This window comes from Meriones unguiculatus, chromosome 1 (genome assembly GCF_030254825.1).
Source record: "Meriones unguiculatus strain TT.TT164.6M chromosome 1, Bangor_MerUng_6.1, whole genome shotgun sequence".
Classification (NCBI taxonomy): Eukaryota; Metazoa; Chordata; class Mammalia; order Rodentia; family Muridae; genus Meriones; species Meriones unguiculatus.
The window spans coordinates 19,396,962-19,414,294 of NC_083349.1; the positions used below are offsets into that span (position 1 = coordinate 19,396,962).

The 17,333-nt window shown below is 51.9% G+C and overlaps 1 protein-coding gene across 1 annotated transcript; it reads right to left on the reverse strand.

The window, feature by feature from the left end:
* Positions 1–1,523: 1,523 nt before the first annotated feature.
* Positions 1,524–15,949, reverse strand: Ifitm10 (interferon induced transmembrane protein 10). The gene is made up of 3 exons (XM_021634686.2): positions 15,394–15,949; positions 14,083–14,535; positions 1,524–2,128 (listed from the first exon to the last, which is right to left on the reverse strand). Exons 2-3 carry the CDS (start codon positions 14,323–14,325, stop codon positions 1,979–1,981), a joined length of 393 nt encoding a protein of 130 aa, XP_021490361.1. The 5' UTR covers positions 14,326–14,535; positions 15,394–15,949; the 3' UTR covers positions 1,524–1,978.
* Positions 15,950–17,333: the final 1,384 nt, after the last annotated feature.

A 17,333-nucleotide genomic window follows, 5' to 3' on the forward strand; every position in this document is an offset into this window, starting at 1 on the left:
ACCGAAGGGGACAAACATCCAGCATGGTGCAGGCTGAAGCTGCTGTTAGACACCACTGTGAGCTTGGCAGAGACAGATGCCAGGCAGCAGGGTAGGCGTGCAGCTACAGGGACGCAGCCACTGAACAAAGCAGAGCTGTAAGCACTTCCAAACTGGCATTTCCTACCAAAGAAGGTGTTCTGGGAACACTGCGGCCCAGCAGCCTACCTCCTAAGGGAGAGCCCCAAGAAATACATTATTTTCTAAGGGTGCTACGTATCCCATCTTTTTAAATTTATTTTTTTATTTTTTACTTTTTTATGAAAAGTCACCCCTCCCCTGCAGCTTTGAAAATAATGTTTGGCTTTTTTTTTTTTTTTTTTTTTGCATTCCCTCCCCACCTCTGACTGCTTTAAAGTCTCTTTCCCTCTTGTCTTTGTTGTTCTGCAGCATAAAGGTGCAATAGTTTTCTCTTGTCTCTGTGCTCAAGTGCTTGTAGCACAGAGCTATATTTTGGTTCAATATTTCAGGGAGAAGAGGGCATGGCTGTCTGTGTGGGAGGGGTGTGGGCTGCTTGTTTACATCTCGGTGTGCCTGGGAGCAGAGAGAACTAACTGTGGCTACTCAGCTACTGCTCTCCTTTCCCTCTTATTCCACCCGACCCTTGGGCCTTTTGCTTTGTCTTGTTATGGTTTTTGTTTGCTTTAAATTTTGGGTTTTGATGCTGTTGTTCATTTGTTTTTCATTTTCTTGCCATGTAGCTCAGGAGGGGTTAAACTCCCAGTGACCCTGAGCTGCCCTCGTCTCTCATTCTCCTCCACAGTCTTGCCTAACTCTCCAGCTATCTGGTCAGAACGAGCTCAAGCTCCCGTATCTGCCCAGCCCTCCACTGACCTCCATCTACACTGTGCCCACTGCTGGCAACAGCCTCTATTCTTGCCTTGTCCTCTCCGGCACTCCTGATACTGCCGAGAGTATGATCAGAAATTACAAAGGGAGCCATGCCTCCACACCACTGAGCATGTCATGGCCCCCTACCTGAACCCCACACTATCTCATTTTTCTAAGACCAAACAGGTCCTCATGGAGGGGAGCTCTGTCCACTCTCCTGTCCCTACCTTCCATTCTCCAGCTTACCCCCACCCCAGCACGTGGAGTAACACCACATCCTAGACCAGCGCAGCTGCTGCTGATCTTGACCTATTAGCATCGACCTTCAGCTGACAATGGAGAGTCTCTTTCCCCATTTCAAGGGCCTGAGAAGATGAGAACCTGATCAACATCCTGTGAGATTCCCAGGGACTGGCAGGGCTCCACTCCCACCCCACACAGGCTGCCTAACTCTGCCAGTGTAGAGTCCTCCCAACTAGCACCCCTCACTCCACCATCCAACACAGCTGGCCATCACAAGACCACTTTGTTTCTGAGCAAGCCTCCTACAGAATTAGCTATGTGCAGGCGCTGAGTACATGGACTGCAAAGCAGCACCCCAAACCTCCAGGTGACGCCTAGGCTCTGCTTGGAACACGGACAGAAAATGAAGCTGAGCTGGGCACATGTTTTAATGAAAGTTCACAGATACAGGAGCTTGGAGCAGGGGTTGCAGCTTGGAGGAAGTTGAGGGTCAGGAATAAGGGAACCCCAGGTGCTGGCAGCCCCCATCTGGGGAGCTCCCATGTAAGCCCTTCTTGCTGGGTGTCAGGTCTGAGGGGTCCAGGAGCCTGGGCAGGGTGCATGGGTCAGGGAGGGCAGCCACTGGCAACCAGACAGCATTGTGGGAGGAAGCCCAGAGACCCAGTGCCAGCAGGACAGGGGCAGGCAGCAGATAGGGTGGCTGGGAGGAGTGCTCCACTCCATTGGGCACTCAGCTTCTGGTGGCCTTGCTGCCATGCATGGCTCTGGGCCTTGGTGGAAGCCCATTCTGCCTCACATTCTCAGCATCCTGAATCTCAGTGGCCATCAGTCTCTGCTGTGTCTCCAAGACCGTTGCCTGCTGGGCTCAGTAGTCAGTGAGCGGGTACCGCAGGAAAATGAAGATGAGGATGATGCAGGAGGCTGCCAGTGCGGAACTGGTGATGTTAAACAGTCGTGCTGTCTTGGCATCCTCCACAGCCCCATTCAGGTCATTCAGGAGCTTCTTGTCCCTAACCTGGAGGCAGAAGGAGGAGGAAGAGAGGTAGAGGTCAGAAGAGGCAGAGGAGTGGAGGCTGGCAAGCAATAATTCAGTACAGGAGTGGGGAGAAAAGAGGGAGATGTCAGAGGAAGCAGGAGGAGGAGGAGGCCAGCAGAGGAGAGATCAGGGAGGCCAGCAGAGGCATGGGGACAGTGTGGATAGAGGAGGAAGAGAGGCAGAAGTCAGGAGAGGTGGCAGGGCTGAGGCCAGCAGAGGAGAGGAAATGGAGGCCAGCAGAGGGAGGAAGAAGGTTAGCAGAGGAGTAGGGTCAGAGGTCATCAATGAGGAGAAAGAGAGGTAGAAATCAGGAGAGGAGGCACGACAGAGACCAGCAGATGAAGGGTGTTAGAGGACAACACAGGAAGGGTATGGAAACTAGTGAAGGAGGGGAAGAGGGTGGCAGCGGTCATTAGTGGAGACAGAGGGCAGTAGAGGAGGGAGGTTGGGGTAGTAGGAAGCAGAGATATGAGAGTTGAGCAGTCTCAGGACCTCTTTCCTTCAAGTACCTGCCTTCAGTTTGGGGAACACAGTCAACGAGATACTCGTCTTTCACAGTTTGTGAAGTAAATAATGTTTGGTCAGAGAAGAAAATGGGGAACAAGGAACACGGGTACCCTGTGAAGGATGCTCGGGAATTTCCATTTTATTTTGTAAAACGGCTCAAAGAGTCTGAAGTGATCTAGTGTAAACTTGGAGACAATGGATGCATAGTGACAAGGATGATGACACCAGCGGTGGGTGTGGGAGGTGTGACAAGTGTGCCTTGTGTGTTGTGATCAGTTCTGCCTGGGTGGGCCTTAACTAGAATGCTGAGTGGACAAGACATCCTCCGGAGATGGGGACAGAGTGGGCCATTTCTAAGAGGCTACCTGGTCAGGGCAGGCATGCCTTAGGACGGTCCCCTTTTGCTGCATAAGCCTGTGAATGCCAGCTGAACATGATGCAAGCTGAAATCAGAGCCTAGGAGATGGGAGTATAAGATGAGCACGGGGAAGATGGGAATTGCTTTGCTCAGGGACTGGGTTTGGTTGAAAGAAGGAAGGTGGACAAAAAGACATCTGGACTGGCAGATGACAGAGTTAGGAAAGTGGATACCCGTGGAGGAAGTGAGGTGGGATAGAGGATGGATGGGTAGGAATGGAGTGGGAACAGAAGGAAAACAGAAGCCTGCTAGGAGGAGGGATTGTCCTGAGGAGGAAAGAACGAGGAGAGAGGAGGAGGTGTGGAATGGGTACAAGCAGTGGAGCAGAGGGAGCAGGCAGGAGGAAGGACGGGAGTGGGGAAGGGTGAGAGGAAGGGAAGGGACCCAGTAAAGGGCAGGGAGTGACTTGGGAGGGTGGGTTGTACTATGTGTGGATTGGATAGAGAGCTCCTACGGGAAAGAAGAGCTGAGGAGTCAGGAAAGCAAGAGTGGGAGTGAGACCCTGAGCTCTGGTGACATGGGAGGGAACCAACATCTCTGTCACCAAGGAGTACATCCCCGTTTACTCAGCTCCCACAATTTGAGTGAAGTATTTGATAAAGTATTAGCCTGCTTGTTTTCAACTGTAATGCAAAATCCTTTCCCTGACTGATGCTTGCTGCCATATAGACATGTGGATCTCTAGCAAGAGGCTATATCTAGTTCAGCTATCCGGCTGCGATCATTAGCCAGGTGTTCTCTTTAACAAACCAGGTGTTCTACTTCCTCTTGCGAGCTCCTCCTCCAGGATGCAGATGTGCTAGAGAAACTCTGGGAGTGAGCTTTGCCTCTGTGCGGTAAGCTCAGTCAGTGGTCCCTGTTGCTGATCTCAACTCTTGCCCATGATGTGTAGACAGTGAGATGTCCACCTCACAGTGTTGGCAAAGGCCTCATGGTTAACCTCATGTTTCTGGCACAGCATCTTGCCTTTAGGCTCCTATGAGAGAAACAAAGATGATTCCAGAATAATGCTGGCTAGCAGAGAGTATGCAGAAGAGCCTTGGCTCACCCTTGTTCTTTATTTTATTTTATTTTATTTTATTTTATTTTATTTTATTTTAAGAAAATAGGTATTAATTTCTTTACAATTCTTGAGGCTAGAAGGTAGCTATAAATACAGAAGTCACAATCAAGTGAACAGTGTGGATGGGTAAGTGAACATACGTGTGTGTGTGTGTGTGTGTGTGTGTGTGTGTGTGTGGTGTGAGAAAGACAAGCAGTTAGAGCAAATGGAGCCATTGGGGTGTTGATGTGTGTTAGATGAACAGGAGAGACAGGTAGATGAATTTTGTCATATGCTGGATGAGTGGGCTGGGTACACAGAACATGTGTCAAGTGGAAATAACAGGAGGATATGAGTGGATGCTCGTTGTGGGGGTAGGTAGCAAGAGGAGACAGGCACAGATCCTTAAACTCATCAGTCCATCAGCCAGTCAATCACTTTACTTGGTGCCTGCCCTGGCAGCCTGGGTATGCAACAGCAGCTGTGTAGCGCTCAGCTGTGCCCTGGTATGTAACAAGGACCAAAACAAAGCCCCTGTCCTCGTGGCTCACCGACCAGGTGAGGAGTCACAAGATGTGGGAGAGGTAAGCGGGCTAAGGAGGCTAAAGAGGTGGCCGAAAGTGCCAGGGATCGATGGTGTCTGCAGTCTCAGGAGATATCCCAGAAAGACTTCATTGAGTGGATGTTTGTCACAAGACCAGTGACAAGTTTGGTCCTGAGGGGGTGTGATTCTGGTGGGAGGCTGTCTGTCAAGAAGACAGTGGGGCTTTGTGAAGGCTTTTCAGAAGGACACAGCCGGAAGAAAGGGAAAGCTGGATAGACTCTAACAGAGCTATTTGCTGAGGATTAAGATCAGACAGGAAGGAGGCAGAGTCTGGCCTGGAGAAGGGAGGCTAGTTTATCAACTGAGGACATGGATCTAGTAACATGGACGAGGGCTGTGGCCGTGAAAGTGGACTGGCAGATGGATTTCTGGATCCATCAGCACTGACAACCCTGAGTTCAGTGGGGGAGGACTTGAGATGAGGTAGCCTGGAGGATAAACTAAAAGTGAGTTGCAGAAAGAAAACTGGGAGGCACAGTCCAAGGAGCTTGGCAGTATAGGCCTCAGCACTAGCAAAAGCTGTTTTCCTGTCTTATGGCTAGATACCGGGAGCAATGCTGCCAAGTGTGAAGTTCAGGGATGAGGGGCAGAGATGAGCGTATGAAAGGCATGATCACGTGTGTGGTGGTTACGAGGACACATGAGGCACTGGGAGAGCTGAGTCCACCAAGATGAAGAATCCAGACTCAAAGACCAAGGAATCCCATGGGAGCAGGAAGAGGACTTGGAAAGGCAGTCAGGGAAGGGACAGGAAAGCCGAGAAGGCTGAGGGGGAGGGTAAGGCTGGAGAAGCAACCAGAGCAGGAAAGACATAGAGTGCCCAGTGGGGCCCAAGAAGTGACAGGTAATGTCTGCTGTGGAAAAACAGGACAGAGGGCAGGTAGTGAAGAGACTAGTGGGAAGTTGGGTGACTCAAAGCAAGTATGGGAAGAGGAAAAGGACATTAGACAAGACAGGCAGATGGATGGGGTGATGAATGAGCAGCCTTTTGATGAATGGTCATGGTCTGATAGGTGAATTCCCAACAGGAAGGAAGGAAGGACAGGTCCTTAATGGACAACCAGTGGATGCTAGCTCAGCCTCTGGTGCTGAAGGAACAGGAAAGGGGAAAGGAAAGGGAGGCTGATGGTGACCAAATGGTCAGGAAGTGCTGTGGGTACGTACCCTACCAATTCAGACAATGAAGGTTCTGACCTCCAGAGAGGGCAGGAGGTGGGGCCTTTGAGGGTGAGGCAGCTGTCATGGAGAAGAGGCCCCAAGACACCTTTAACCCTTCGACCATGTGTGGACTCACAGACGTGTGACTAACCTACAGCCCAGAAGAGGGCAGACCTGACGGGAGCCTGATTACGCTGAGGCCTTGTAAAGTCCCAGTCGCCAGAACTGTGGGGAAGTCGAATCGTGTGGAAACTCTTCACACGTGCAAACCAAAGCAGGTAACTTGGATGGGGAGAGAGTTGACCCAGCAGGCATGGACACATGAAAGATGGGAAAGAGAGGTGACATGGTGGGTAGCTAGAGGGATAGCCAAAAGGATATGTGAGAGGAGAAGGGAGAGAGGCTGGAGGGCACATGGGCAGGGGTTTTGGAGTGTATGAGGAAGCATACAGGTACGGTGGTGGGTTGCGTATAGCCCTGGGTTTGATCCTCGGCACCACAAATGAGCCAGTGAGTGCGGTGATACACACCTGTAATGCCAGCACTTAGGAAGGGCATGTAGAAACAGGAAGGTCAGGAGCTCGAGGTCATCCTTGGCTGCGCAGTAAGTTTGAGGCCAGCTTGGGTTAAGAGCAAGGGAGAGAGGGAGAGAGAAAGGAGAAAGAAGAGGAGGAGGAGGAAAAAGAAAGAAGACAAGAGACGAGGAGACCATCCAGGGAAGGAAGACAAAGGATGGATAGACAGAGGGACTGAGGAAGCCCAGAGTCAAATAAAAAAACAAGAGCTGTGATAGCCTGGTGGTGATCTCCAGGGAGTGCCTTGTAGCACTGCATCTAGTTCTCCAGTTTTTTCAATGGTATTTACTTCTCAAGGTTTTGTTATTGTTAATTAAAATATTCAATTTAATCATGGGAGATTGGGGCCAGGCCTGAAAATATACTAAGAGCTCCACTACGACTTGATAGTTTATGGCTCTTGTCTCGCTGAAGGTAAATGGGTGACTCAGAGGAGAGAAAAGGTTGAGGTCGACAGTGAGTAAGAGGATAGAAAAGAGCAGTGGAGTAGACTAACAGGTGAACAGGGAGCAGAGGAAAGGAAAAGAAAGGACAATATGTGCCCCGTGACCAGAGATGGGAATTAAACATGTGAGTAAGTAGATACAAGTGAGGCTGACGTCTTCTAAAGGAACCAGGAGCTGGGTAGGTGAGTTTATTGGGATGGGAATGGTGGGGGTTCAAGGGTGTGAACTGGCAGATCCACAGTAGGGATGAAGGCTGCTCCTCCCATGATGCCTCTCACCTGTGTGAATAGCGCCTGCATATTTTAGACTGATTGGGTGAGAACAGTCCTTGCAAGCATCTCCAACCTCCTCTACTTTATCTCAGCCTGAACCTCCATCAGGACAATTTGTTGACCCTTCCTTCAGAATACGTCCAGATCTCAGACCTGGGAGCTCCTTGTTTGTAGATTCAACTTGAGATCAAAATATATTTGAAGCAAAGTGGAATTTGCACTGAACATGTGTGGTCTTTTCTTTGGTGTTCTTCCTTAAGTGATACAGTATAGCAGAACAACTATACTGTTGTTACACTGTTGTTAGTCAGGTTATGTTTTATGTCATCTAGAGATGATGCTAAGAACATGTGAGCATGTATGTAGGATCCAAACAAACACTGGGCCATTTTAAGTAAGGACTTGGGCACCTCCAGACTTGGCTGTCTGAAGAAAAAAATCCCCCCTGTATTATAAAGAAGTGACTAGGGGATAGCCTTCTGCATACAGCTCCCTGGGCAGCCCAGTATCCCTGGGAAGCTCCTCCCATTTGGGTTCCCAGCCTCATCTCTCTGCATCCTTAGTCTGCCCCAACCTGAAAACTTCACCACGTGGACCCACTCACAGTAGATGACAAAACCCTCACTGTGAAAAACAAGGCTATGTCTCAGGTATGTCTGGTCCCCTCTCCTGTTTCAGCCACACTGGTTATGGAACCTTGTCCCTGGGCTTCTGCAAGGCCTGCTCCTCATCTTGTGACACACACTTCCTCAGACACGTACATATAAGGCCTGGACTGCCTTGGGCTTACACTCAGTACAGTGACATGGACTTCTGCCTGGGCCCACCTTGTATGAAATAGCAGTCCCAGCCACTCTCCTCCATCTTCACAGCTGACATTACCACTGACATATAAGTGAGTTTTAGGATGGTCTGAGTCCTCTTCCAGAGGGGCTGTGTGGCTGGTCCCTCACCAAACGCTGGGCAGTTATTTGCTGCATGTGGAGTGAGAAGAGCAGTGGGAGAATGCTGGGGTGTTCTGATGAATCAATGACTACATGTTGGGGTAGAAAGTTTAATGAGTGGCCTACATCGTAGGGCAAAAGAGAAAATGAGAAAGAGGAAGGCAAACATAAGCTTCAAGGTAAAGTAAGATGGGGACTGGGAGATGGCTCAGATCGTGTAAACTGTTGGCCAAGCAATCATGAAGGCTTGCATCTGATCTGAGGAACCTGTGTTTATCATCAATAACAAAAAGCCTGAGAGGGGCCGGAGGAGTGACTCAGAGCACTTGCTGTTCTTGCGAAGGACCCAGGTTCAGGTCCCAGGACCTAAAGGGTGGTTCATAACCACCTGTAACTCCAGTTCCACAGTACCCAACGGTCTCTTTCTGACCTCCTTAAGTACCAGGCACAAATGTGGTACAAAACCATACATGCAGGCAAAACATGCATGGACATGAAACAAAAGCAGTAAACCTAAACCTATGTTTTCCAAAACTCAGGCATAGCAGCACATGCCTATAGCCTCAGCACCGGGGAGGCAGAAACAGGGATCTCTGAAGTTTGATGGCTAGCCAGGCTAACTTAACTGGTGAGCCCCTGGTCCCGGTGAGAGGCCTTATTCAGGAAGACACAGTGGGCTTCTGAGGAGAAGGCTCAGGGAATAAAGCCAGACAACCTGAGTTCAGTCCCTGGGATCCACATGGTGAACAGAGAGAATAAACTCCTGCGAGTGGTCCTCTGAGCCCCGCACAAGATGTGGTAATGTGTGTGTGTGTGTGTGTGTGTGTATGTGTGTGTATTTATGAAGTGGATGGATCCAGAGGAATGACACTTGAGGTTGACTTCTGACCTCCACATTCATGCTTGCTTACATACATCTGGATTGGCATACATACCAACATGCACACACACACACACATACACCCACACACACACCTCATACATGAACATGAACAAACACACCTGATACAGACACAGGAATGAAGGAAGATGAATAAACATGTGGACATGGGGCAGGTCCACGGACAGAAGAGAGGGAGTGGGAGGGAGAGGCAAGATGGGGAAGACAGTACGAGGTAGGCGTGTGGGTGACAGGAGGGTAGAAAAGGCAGGTATAAAAGGAGTGGCAGGAGGGAAGGTGGGAGACTACGGGGAGCAGTATGTGGACGAGAGACAAACTAAGGAAAGGGGGAAGGCAAGCAGCTAGATTACTGGATAAAACACTAGTAGAATTTGTGTTGATGCTTGTAGGCTTTTTTCTTTCCCCTTTTCTTCATTTTTCTCTTTTGAAAAAACAGGATCTTACTATGTAACCAAGGCTGGCCTTGAACTCTAAATCCTCCTGCCTCTCACTCCCAAATGTTAGAAGTTCAGATACACACCACCATACCTGGTTTATCTAAGGTGTGTCCGTCTCTAAAGTTAGGAGAGGGTGAAATGTTGAAGGAGCCCAGGAGATGGCAAACAAAGTCATGGCTGAAATGTGAGGTGTGGAGTTAGTCTAGGGCAAAGTGAGAGCAGGCAAGCATGTTCAAAGCCACATACGGATCAGAAAATTATTGGCCGAGAAAGACAGATAGGGAAGAAGTTGGGGGACAGGAGAGAGGGAAGAAGACATTGGAGAGAAAATATTTGTGGATGGGTGGGTGGGTGGGTAGATGGATGGGCTAATGGGTGGGTGGGTGGATGAATGATGGATGGATGATAAGTTCAGCCTGTGAAGCTAAAGGGGGAACTACACAAGAGGAGAGAAAATTAATGTGGACAAATGGATACATGGGTGGAAAATAGAAAAAAAAAAGGCAGAAGGATGGATGAATTGAGAGGGGAAGAATGCAGATGAGGAAAACTGAGTGACAAAATGCATGAATGGCTAGTTGGTGTGGGGGAATGGTGGGAAGAAGGGTGCTGCTGTCTGGATGTAGTGAACAGAGTGGAGGATGGATTGATATATACTTAATGAGGGGTATCTGAGAAAATCCAAATGGCCTCCTAATCTGTTAACATCACATAGTATGTACACAAGTCAACTAGGACACTACCAGGTGATGAAGTTTTCTGTGCGTGTGACCTGTCATTGCCTGAAATGTCATGCTACTATATAAGTGTGAGGGGATGGCTAGATGACCTCACACATGGATGGGGGGGTAGGTGAGCAGGTGGATGAGTGAATGCATGGAAAGGTGGAAGAATGGGTTGTGACTGGGAAGCGGGAGTAGGTAGACATGCAGCTGAGTGGATAGTAGGACGGGTGTGGTATGGATAGAAGGATGGTAGATGGGCTGATGGGTGGACCAATGGGTGGGTTGACAGGCGGGTGGATGAGTGTGTGGATGGGTAGAGGGAGGGTGGATGAATGGGGTGGGTGGGTAGATGGGTTAAATGAGCGAATGGGCAGATGAATGCTAATTGGATGGGTGGGTAGATGGTGGATGAGTGCCTAGAGTGATGGATGTGGTGTGGATAGATGGGCGAGCGGGTGGATGGATGTGTGACTGTGTGGGCAGGTGGTTGGGCAAACAGGTAAATGAATAGCTAGGTGTGCATACGTATGCTGTGGATAGATGGATGGTACACGAGCAGATGAATGCATAAATGGGTGGGTGTGGTGTGGGTAGATGGATGGGCAGATAGATGGGTGGAAGATGGATAAGTGGGAGGGCGAAAAGCTGACTTAGTGGACAGGTGAGTGTATGAGTAGTTGGGTGGGTGAATGAAGAGGTGGGTGGGTAGATGGATGGGTGGGAGGATAGATGGCTGGTTGAATGGATGGGCTGATAACATTGAGACTCGGGAAGGATGAGAGAGCAGATGCATACATACCAAACACAACCAGATTGTGCCCTCCTAACCTATGTTTTCAGGCTTTCCGGTCAGGGGAGGTCTTCAAGCCCCCTGAGCTCAGATCAAGCAGCTGCCACATGCTGGCTACACCATACTCCCTCTCAATCACCCTCCCACTCTGCTTACCACAGAGAATGTCCGTGCTTCATGTCTGCTCACTTCTCCAGGTAAAACTTTGCCTTCAGGGCCCATAGGAAATACTACCTCCTCACAGAAGCCCTTGTCCTGAACCTTACTTGGCCCCAAGCTCAGTGTGATGTTTTTCTTTTCTGAGACAGTGGGCTAGATATCTCCTCTGGTGACTTCCTCTGTCCAGCCAAATACTATCCCTAGACCTCCCTCATGGTGGTAACCATGCTTTGGCCACTGCAAGGGTGGTTCTGAGGGTGGGGCAGGCATATGTGACCAGGGAAGCAAGGTCTTAGAGCAGGAGAAGCACAGGGTTCATACAAAAGAGTGGATGCCTGTGAACCAGTGTGTGCACACAGCTCAGTTTTTCTCCATGAAAGGGTCATAAGGGACCGTGAAGGGACTGGAATGCCAACATTGGAACCTGGGTAGTGTGCAGCTAGCAGTGGGGCTGTGCAGTTATGGGGCAGTGTGTGGAGGCTGCATGGAGACTTCATCTATTGGATTGTGCTCTTCCCTAGATACAGAGAAGCCTGCATGGAGCTGACCTGCCCCATGTGGTTGGAGGGGTGGATGGTGGCCTGATGGGAGATGGGCAGACAGGGCAGGCTAGAATGTCATTATCTCGCACCAGCCCATCTGATCACATGATGGCCTAAACAGCATTGTCTCTATTTGTGAACAGATAAGAAAAGGGCTCATCAAGGAAAGGTGGCTGGAAAACCAGCCAACGCCTGCTGATCCCTGTTCCACCCACTGTCCTTGGGCATTCCTGTGATGGGCTGCAGGAGTGGCAGGTGCAGGTGGTCAGGAGGCTGCAGCTAGATGCACAGGTGGAGTGATTTCCAGGCATCGGGTCAGAGTTAGCCTGCTCTGTGCTGACCCTGCACATCCTCCCAAGAAGTCCCAAGGCCTGTCCACTGTTCCCAGGGAAGATCTCAGGAAGCAAAACAAGAGGGAGAGGGAGAGGAAGCCCCCTCTCCTCTCCACAGGGTGGACCTCACATCCCAGCACAAACTCATAACCATCCAGAAATGCCTGACCTACCTACAACCCACACCAGATGGGCTACCCTGCCCAGTCAGCCAGAGACATCCTGAGCCAGGGGAGGAAGGGACAGCTCCCGGACCAGAGCCCAGGCAGCCATGCCCAAACCCTCAGGCTGTAGACAGTGCAGGGAAAGAGGACACCAAGGGAGGCTATGTTCCACTAGCAACCTGGCAATGGTGCCCTCTGCCTGGCATTGCCCCAGAGAACAGGGCTGAGCTGGCCTTAGAACATCCCAAGTCCTTAGGTCTCCTTCTCATGTTGCCTCTCAGCACAAGCAGTCATGCACACAAATACCTGTGGTGCACTTACATGCAAACACATATTTACTCACTAATAATTGCACGCACGGGTCATACTCAAGCATTGTGTCCACTCACAATACATGTCTAAATGGATGTGGGCATGCAATTATGCTGGCAATTTTCACATGCATGTACATTTCTATGTTCATGCACACTCACACACAGTTGCATTCACATGTGCATTTGCTCACACGATGCCCATGTACGTGCACAATTACATGCATACAATAACACTCAGACATATACACTCAAGTGCCCACACTCCACATAAACATACCCACCCAGGCAACATGAGCAAATGCACCCACTCATACTCTCCACACAGGCAGTGAATTACATGCATGTGAGCACATGTATACATACATGCTCTCAGAGAAATGCCCACTCATGGATACAACCCCCATGTGATACAGCTGAAGGTGAGGAACCCAGGCCTGGAGATGAAGGCATGATGATGGTGTGATATGCCGATCATGAGTCAGGAAGAGGGGGAGAGAGCCTGTTGGCCTGGCATGTGATGCAGGGCAAGATGGGGCTCCCGTCTACAAGATGAATCGTGGGGGCTGAGCTGCCTGGGAATCCTTCCTCCCAGGTCAGTTTTGTCCTTACTTTTAAATCCCTGTAGCACCCTGCTGCTCGCCCAGACCCTGGCACCCCCTCTTTGCTGGGCAGCTGCAATCTCTGGACTGCATCTGGCTGGGGCCATTCAAGTCTGGGCTCGGGAAGTGATGATCTGTGTAATTGCGAGCCAAGCCCTTCCTTCCGGAGATGCAGGATGGGAGGAGGGCACCCAGGCACCATTCCCGCACCCTGCTGGTGGTGCTCCAACAGTCCAAGGATGCTCAGCCCTGACCTGGGATACAAGGGCTGAGACACCCTGAAGCCATCCGTCACAGCTTCCCCCAGCCCCATAGTTGTCATGGGAAGGAGTAGGGGTAGGGCTGAATGAGGGGTCCAAAGGCTGGCCACCCTGCTCTGCTCCCAGCCACCGACTCCCAGTACAAAAGGGAGTTAGCCCTGGAAGTTGTAGCCACTGTGGGTACAGAGTGGGTGGGGATAGGAGAAGTTTTCCAACTTCTCCCCTGGGTCAATCTGGTCACCAGGCTCTGGCCTTCCATCACATGCCTGGCTGGGTGGGCATAAGTGCCTGGCAATGGAGCCCCCATAGAGGGGCTAACAAAGAGGTTCTGTGAGGGAGGGCTGAGACCACCCCTCTACTTTCTGAAGGCACAGGATCTCAAGCCCTCTAGCTCAATGCAGTCTCCATCACATTTACTTAGGTGTGGCTACTGTCCACATTGACTTCCATGTCCCCTGACCAGAGGATGGGACCTTGAGCTCTGAACGCCCGCTCCCAATGACTTAACTAAGCTGGTTGTACAGAGAAGACAATCCTACCCCACTCCCCAAACTGGGTCAAGCTTTCTCAGTTCAGGAAAGGGAAGGGATGGGCCTTTGCTGCCAGCCCAGACCTGGCCAACAGCCTTACCTCGTTGAATCCGTAAGAGATCTGGCTGGGCTGGCATGCTCTGCCCTGGGCGTCACTAAGTGACATTCCATCCTGCTAGCCCCCTTAACCCTGCCGCCCCCTGCCCAGGCTCACTTTGAGGGAGTAGGCCAGAGCAATGAAGCCCAGACAGCAGAAGTTGAGGTAGACGAAGTTGAAGATGGACCACAGATAGTAGTCGTTCACTTCTGCGGTGTCTGGGTAGACCTCAATGACTGTTGTAGGGTTGGTCATGGTCTTCTTCTCAGCTAAGTGCTTGCAGGCCTGGGGGACACCCGATGCCCGAACGCTGTCAGTCTTGCTGCTTTTGGACTCCATAGGAAACAGAGTGGGTGCCATGGGGGGCGAGGCTGAGGGCTCAGGAGCTGGGGCCGCTGCGGCCTGCAGGGCGGGAGGCTTGGACACACAGGCGAAGCAGCCCTTGGGTGAACCTGCTGGTGGCCTGGGAATCCAGAAGGCCCCGTCCAGGGGGACTCGGGCTTCCTGGGTGCCGTCCGTGGTGCTGGCCGGGGCTCCCAGCAGGGCTGGGCACTGGCTGGGGCCCTGGGCCTGGAGGGAGGGACAGAGTGAGGAGTAGCTGGGCTCTGAGTGCCCAGTAACACCTACCCTGGAGCCTTGCAGCATCTTCCCTGCAAACCCATAAATGGCCTATGGGAGATGGAAATCCCTGCGAGGTTGCCAGCTGCCAGCCTGCCTGCCACCTGCCTCCCCCACCCAGCCGGCCACAGCCAATACCAAAGCCATTCTCAGTAGCCTTGGCAAGCACATCAGGGCTTTTCATCGCTTTGCCATCTGCGCCTACTGACACACACAACAGCACCCCCTCAGCATCCTGACTGACACCCTGTTGCGATAAGCAAAGCGCCCCTGCATCTCCACGCACTCTGGGCATTCAGACCTACAGTGACACTGCTCTAGTCACTGACTGGTAGGATGAACAGTGCTCGCTGAAGCACATACACACCAAGAAGCACCACATACACACCATCACCCGCCGAGCTCTCTAGTCTCAGCACACCCGCGCGCCCAGACGCGCCAGGTAAACAACTGCCCACCCAGACGCGCAGCGCCACACACACCGCCTCATAGACACATCTCGGGAAGATCCGCGCAGGTGCAGGGCTACAAACTCGCGCTCTTCGCCTCCTAAACCCGGCTGAGAGCCTAACTAGGGACCCTAAGAGTGCACATTGTCACAAGGAGCCACTCACCTCCCCCCTACCCCCGTGCCACCAAAAGACCCACAATGAGACTCTGCGAAATGGACATTTCCAAGAGACAGCTTGGCGCTGGAATCCTGCGCCACCGGGCGCGCCCGTTCCCCATGGGGCTATAGCAGGGGGCTGTGGCCGGACTGGGTGGTCCCTGGTCTGACCCAAGGCTGCAGCAGCCACCGGGATCGCTCACCTACTGGCGACTGGGCGGCAAGCGGGTCAGACCCCTGAGCCTCGGAGCGCGCGTCCTTCCGCTGTCCCGGGCCGCTGTCTGTCCGCTGAGCGTCCCAGCGGCCCAACCTTGGGGGCGGGGAGCGAGTGGTGCTGGCGCCGCTGCCTCCCCCGCTGCCCGCGCGCGCTCCGCAGCGCCAGGCCAGCCGCGGCTGCAGCCAGAGCCTGACTCACGGCGGCAGCGTCGCAGACACCTCAGCCACCTCCCTAGGGAGGGAGGGGACCCGCTAGCCCGGAAGGCAGGACCCCGGGGAGTCGCAAGCTGCGAGAGGCTGGGACCCTTGAAACCCATGAGCTGCATGGCTTCCATATCCACCGACGACTAAGCTGCTTCCCTGCCCACCTGTCCTCATATTCTCTGGGTCCTTGGGTCTGGCAAGTCTGTCTGCTGAGCATTCCACCTTGTTCCCAGGCCTGCTCCCCTCTCCCTGCATTTCTCCCAAGGAGCCTTACTAGTTCCAAGAACTGTGCCTTCAGAACCCCTTTACCTCGAACCTCTTCCTCTTACCCTGTTGAGTCCCACCTGCCACTCTCAGTCCCCACAGCAGTCATTGCCCTTTTCCCAGGAGACCCTGTCCTGGCATCAGCTTCCTAAGGCCCCACCCACCTCTTCCTTGATCCTGCCAAGGGGAACTTCATCCTCACTACTATCTAAGACCCTGTCTGAGCTGGTCTCGTCCCCATCCCCAATTAAGCTTCTGTTTGGAGCCTCTGGTCCCTTGAAGCCTCCAGGCTGCAGATCAGTTCCTACCCAAATGAGAACATACTAAACTCATCTTTGTTCAATCCTGTCTCCTAAATCCCCAGGGTCAACGTCCAGGATTTTTTTCTCCTGATCCTACCAAGTCCAAACCCTTCACCAATAATCTTAAGGGCATGCCCTCTGTGCGCTGCTGGAGTCCCTGTTTCCCAAGTCTGACCCCTCCAAGCCTGGCTCATTCCTTCTAATCCTGTTCATCATAAACCAAGCTTGAAGTACCTGACCTGTAACAGGCTGGCCTGTCCCTTCATAGCAAGCACCCCTCTGCCCTCAGGGCCAGGCCTCCTAGCCCTGGATCCTGGTCCCTTTCAGATAACCCTACACGATCTCCTTGGAGCTCATAGCCTCTCTGACCCCCATCCTGGGCCCATCCTGAGCTCTGATATTGTTCTATCCCTACACGTTACTTGGACCCAAGCAACACTCTCCTCTAAGGCTCAGTCTCATGCAGTCCCCGTGCCCGCCCCCCTCCCGTCCCCTAAGCCACCCCATTCTCAATCTCTCTTGGACATTTGTCCCTGAACTGAATCCTCAGCTCCAGGTAAGTCCCAAGGGCTTCCTTCCCCATGGAGAACTCCTAACAGTCCTTCTTCCCTCAGAACCCCTACCTCATCATGTGAATGTGTGTGGGGATTCTCAGTAGGTCCTCTTCATCCTACTCTGAATTTCCCCAATCTGTGAACAAGAGCCTCAATTTTTGCCCTCTTCTCCAGATCCCTTTCTCCCTAGCTCTTCTCTGGGACCCTTTTTAGAGTGTTCCAGGGTTGCCTGAACCCTTCATCTTTCTGGTCTCCTGAAACTTTGGCTTTCTGAACCCTGAATCCTCCAAGGCCCTGTCTCGTGGATAAGCCCTGCCCCATGCCAAAATCCTCCCTTTCCAGCCCAAACTCCACCTCCCACCCCTGCTGACCCCTGGAACAGCTCATTTCTGCATGTCAGGAATTTTCAGTGCAAAGTGGATCTTAAGTATAGATTAAAAAAAAAACAAAAAACAAAAAACAACCAAACCCTCCTTGAGTGGGTGGAATTAATTTCCAAGCAGACAGGGACCCCTCCCTCCTTTTCTTGGCTTTCTTCTGGGCACTCCCTCATGGAGCCTAGCCTGGTTGGTCCAATGAGCCTGGGGGCAAATGGGTTGTGCC

What these genes read in the sequence shown, in the direction of transcription:
- Ifitm10 (XM_021634686.2), bottom strand. Translation starts at nt 14,325, where the DNA reads ATGGCACCCACTCTGTTTCCTATGGAGTCCAAAAGCAGCAAGACTGAC. An exon ending in CTCTGGCCTACTCCCTCAAA is followed by an intron (nt 2,129 to 14,082) that starts GTGAGCCTGGGC and finishes TTCTGCCTCCAG; the next exon opens with GTTAGGGACAAGAAGCTCCT.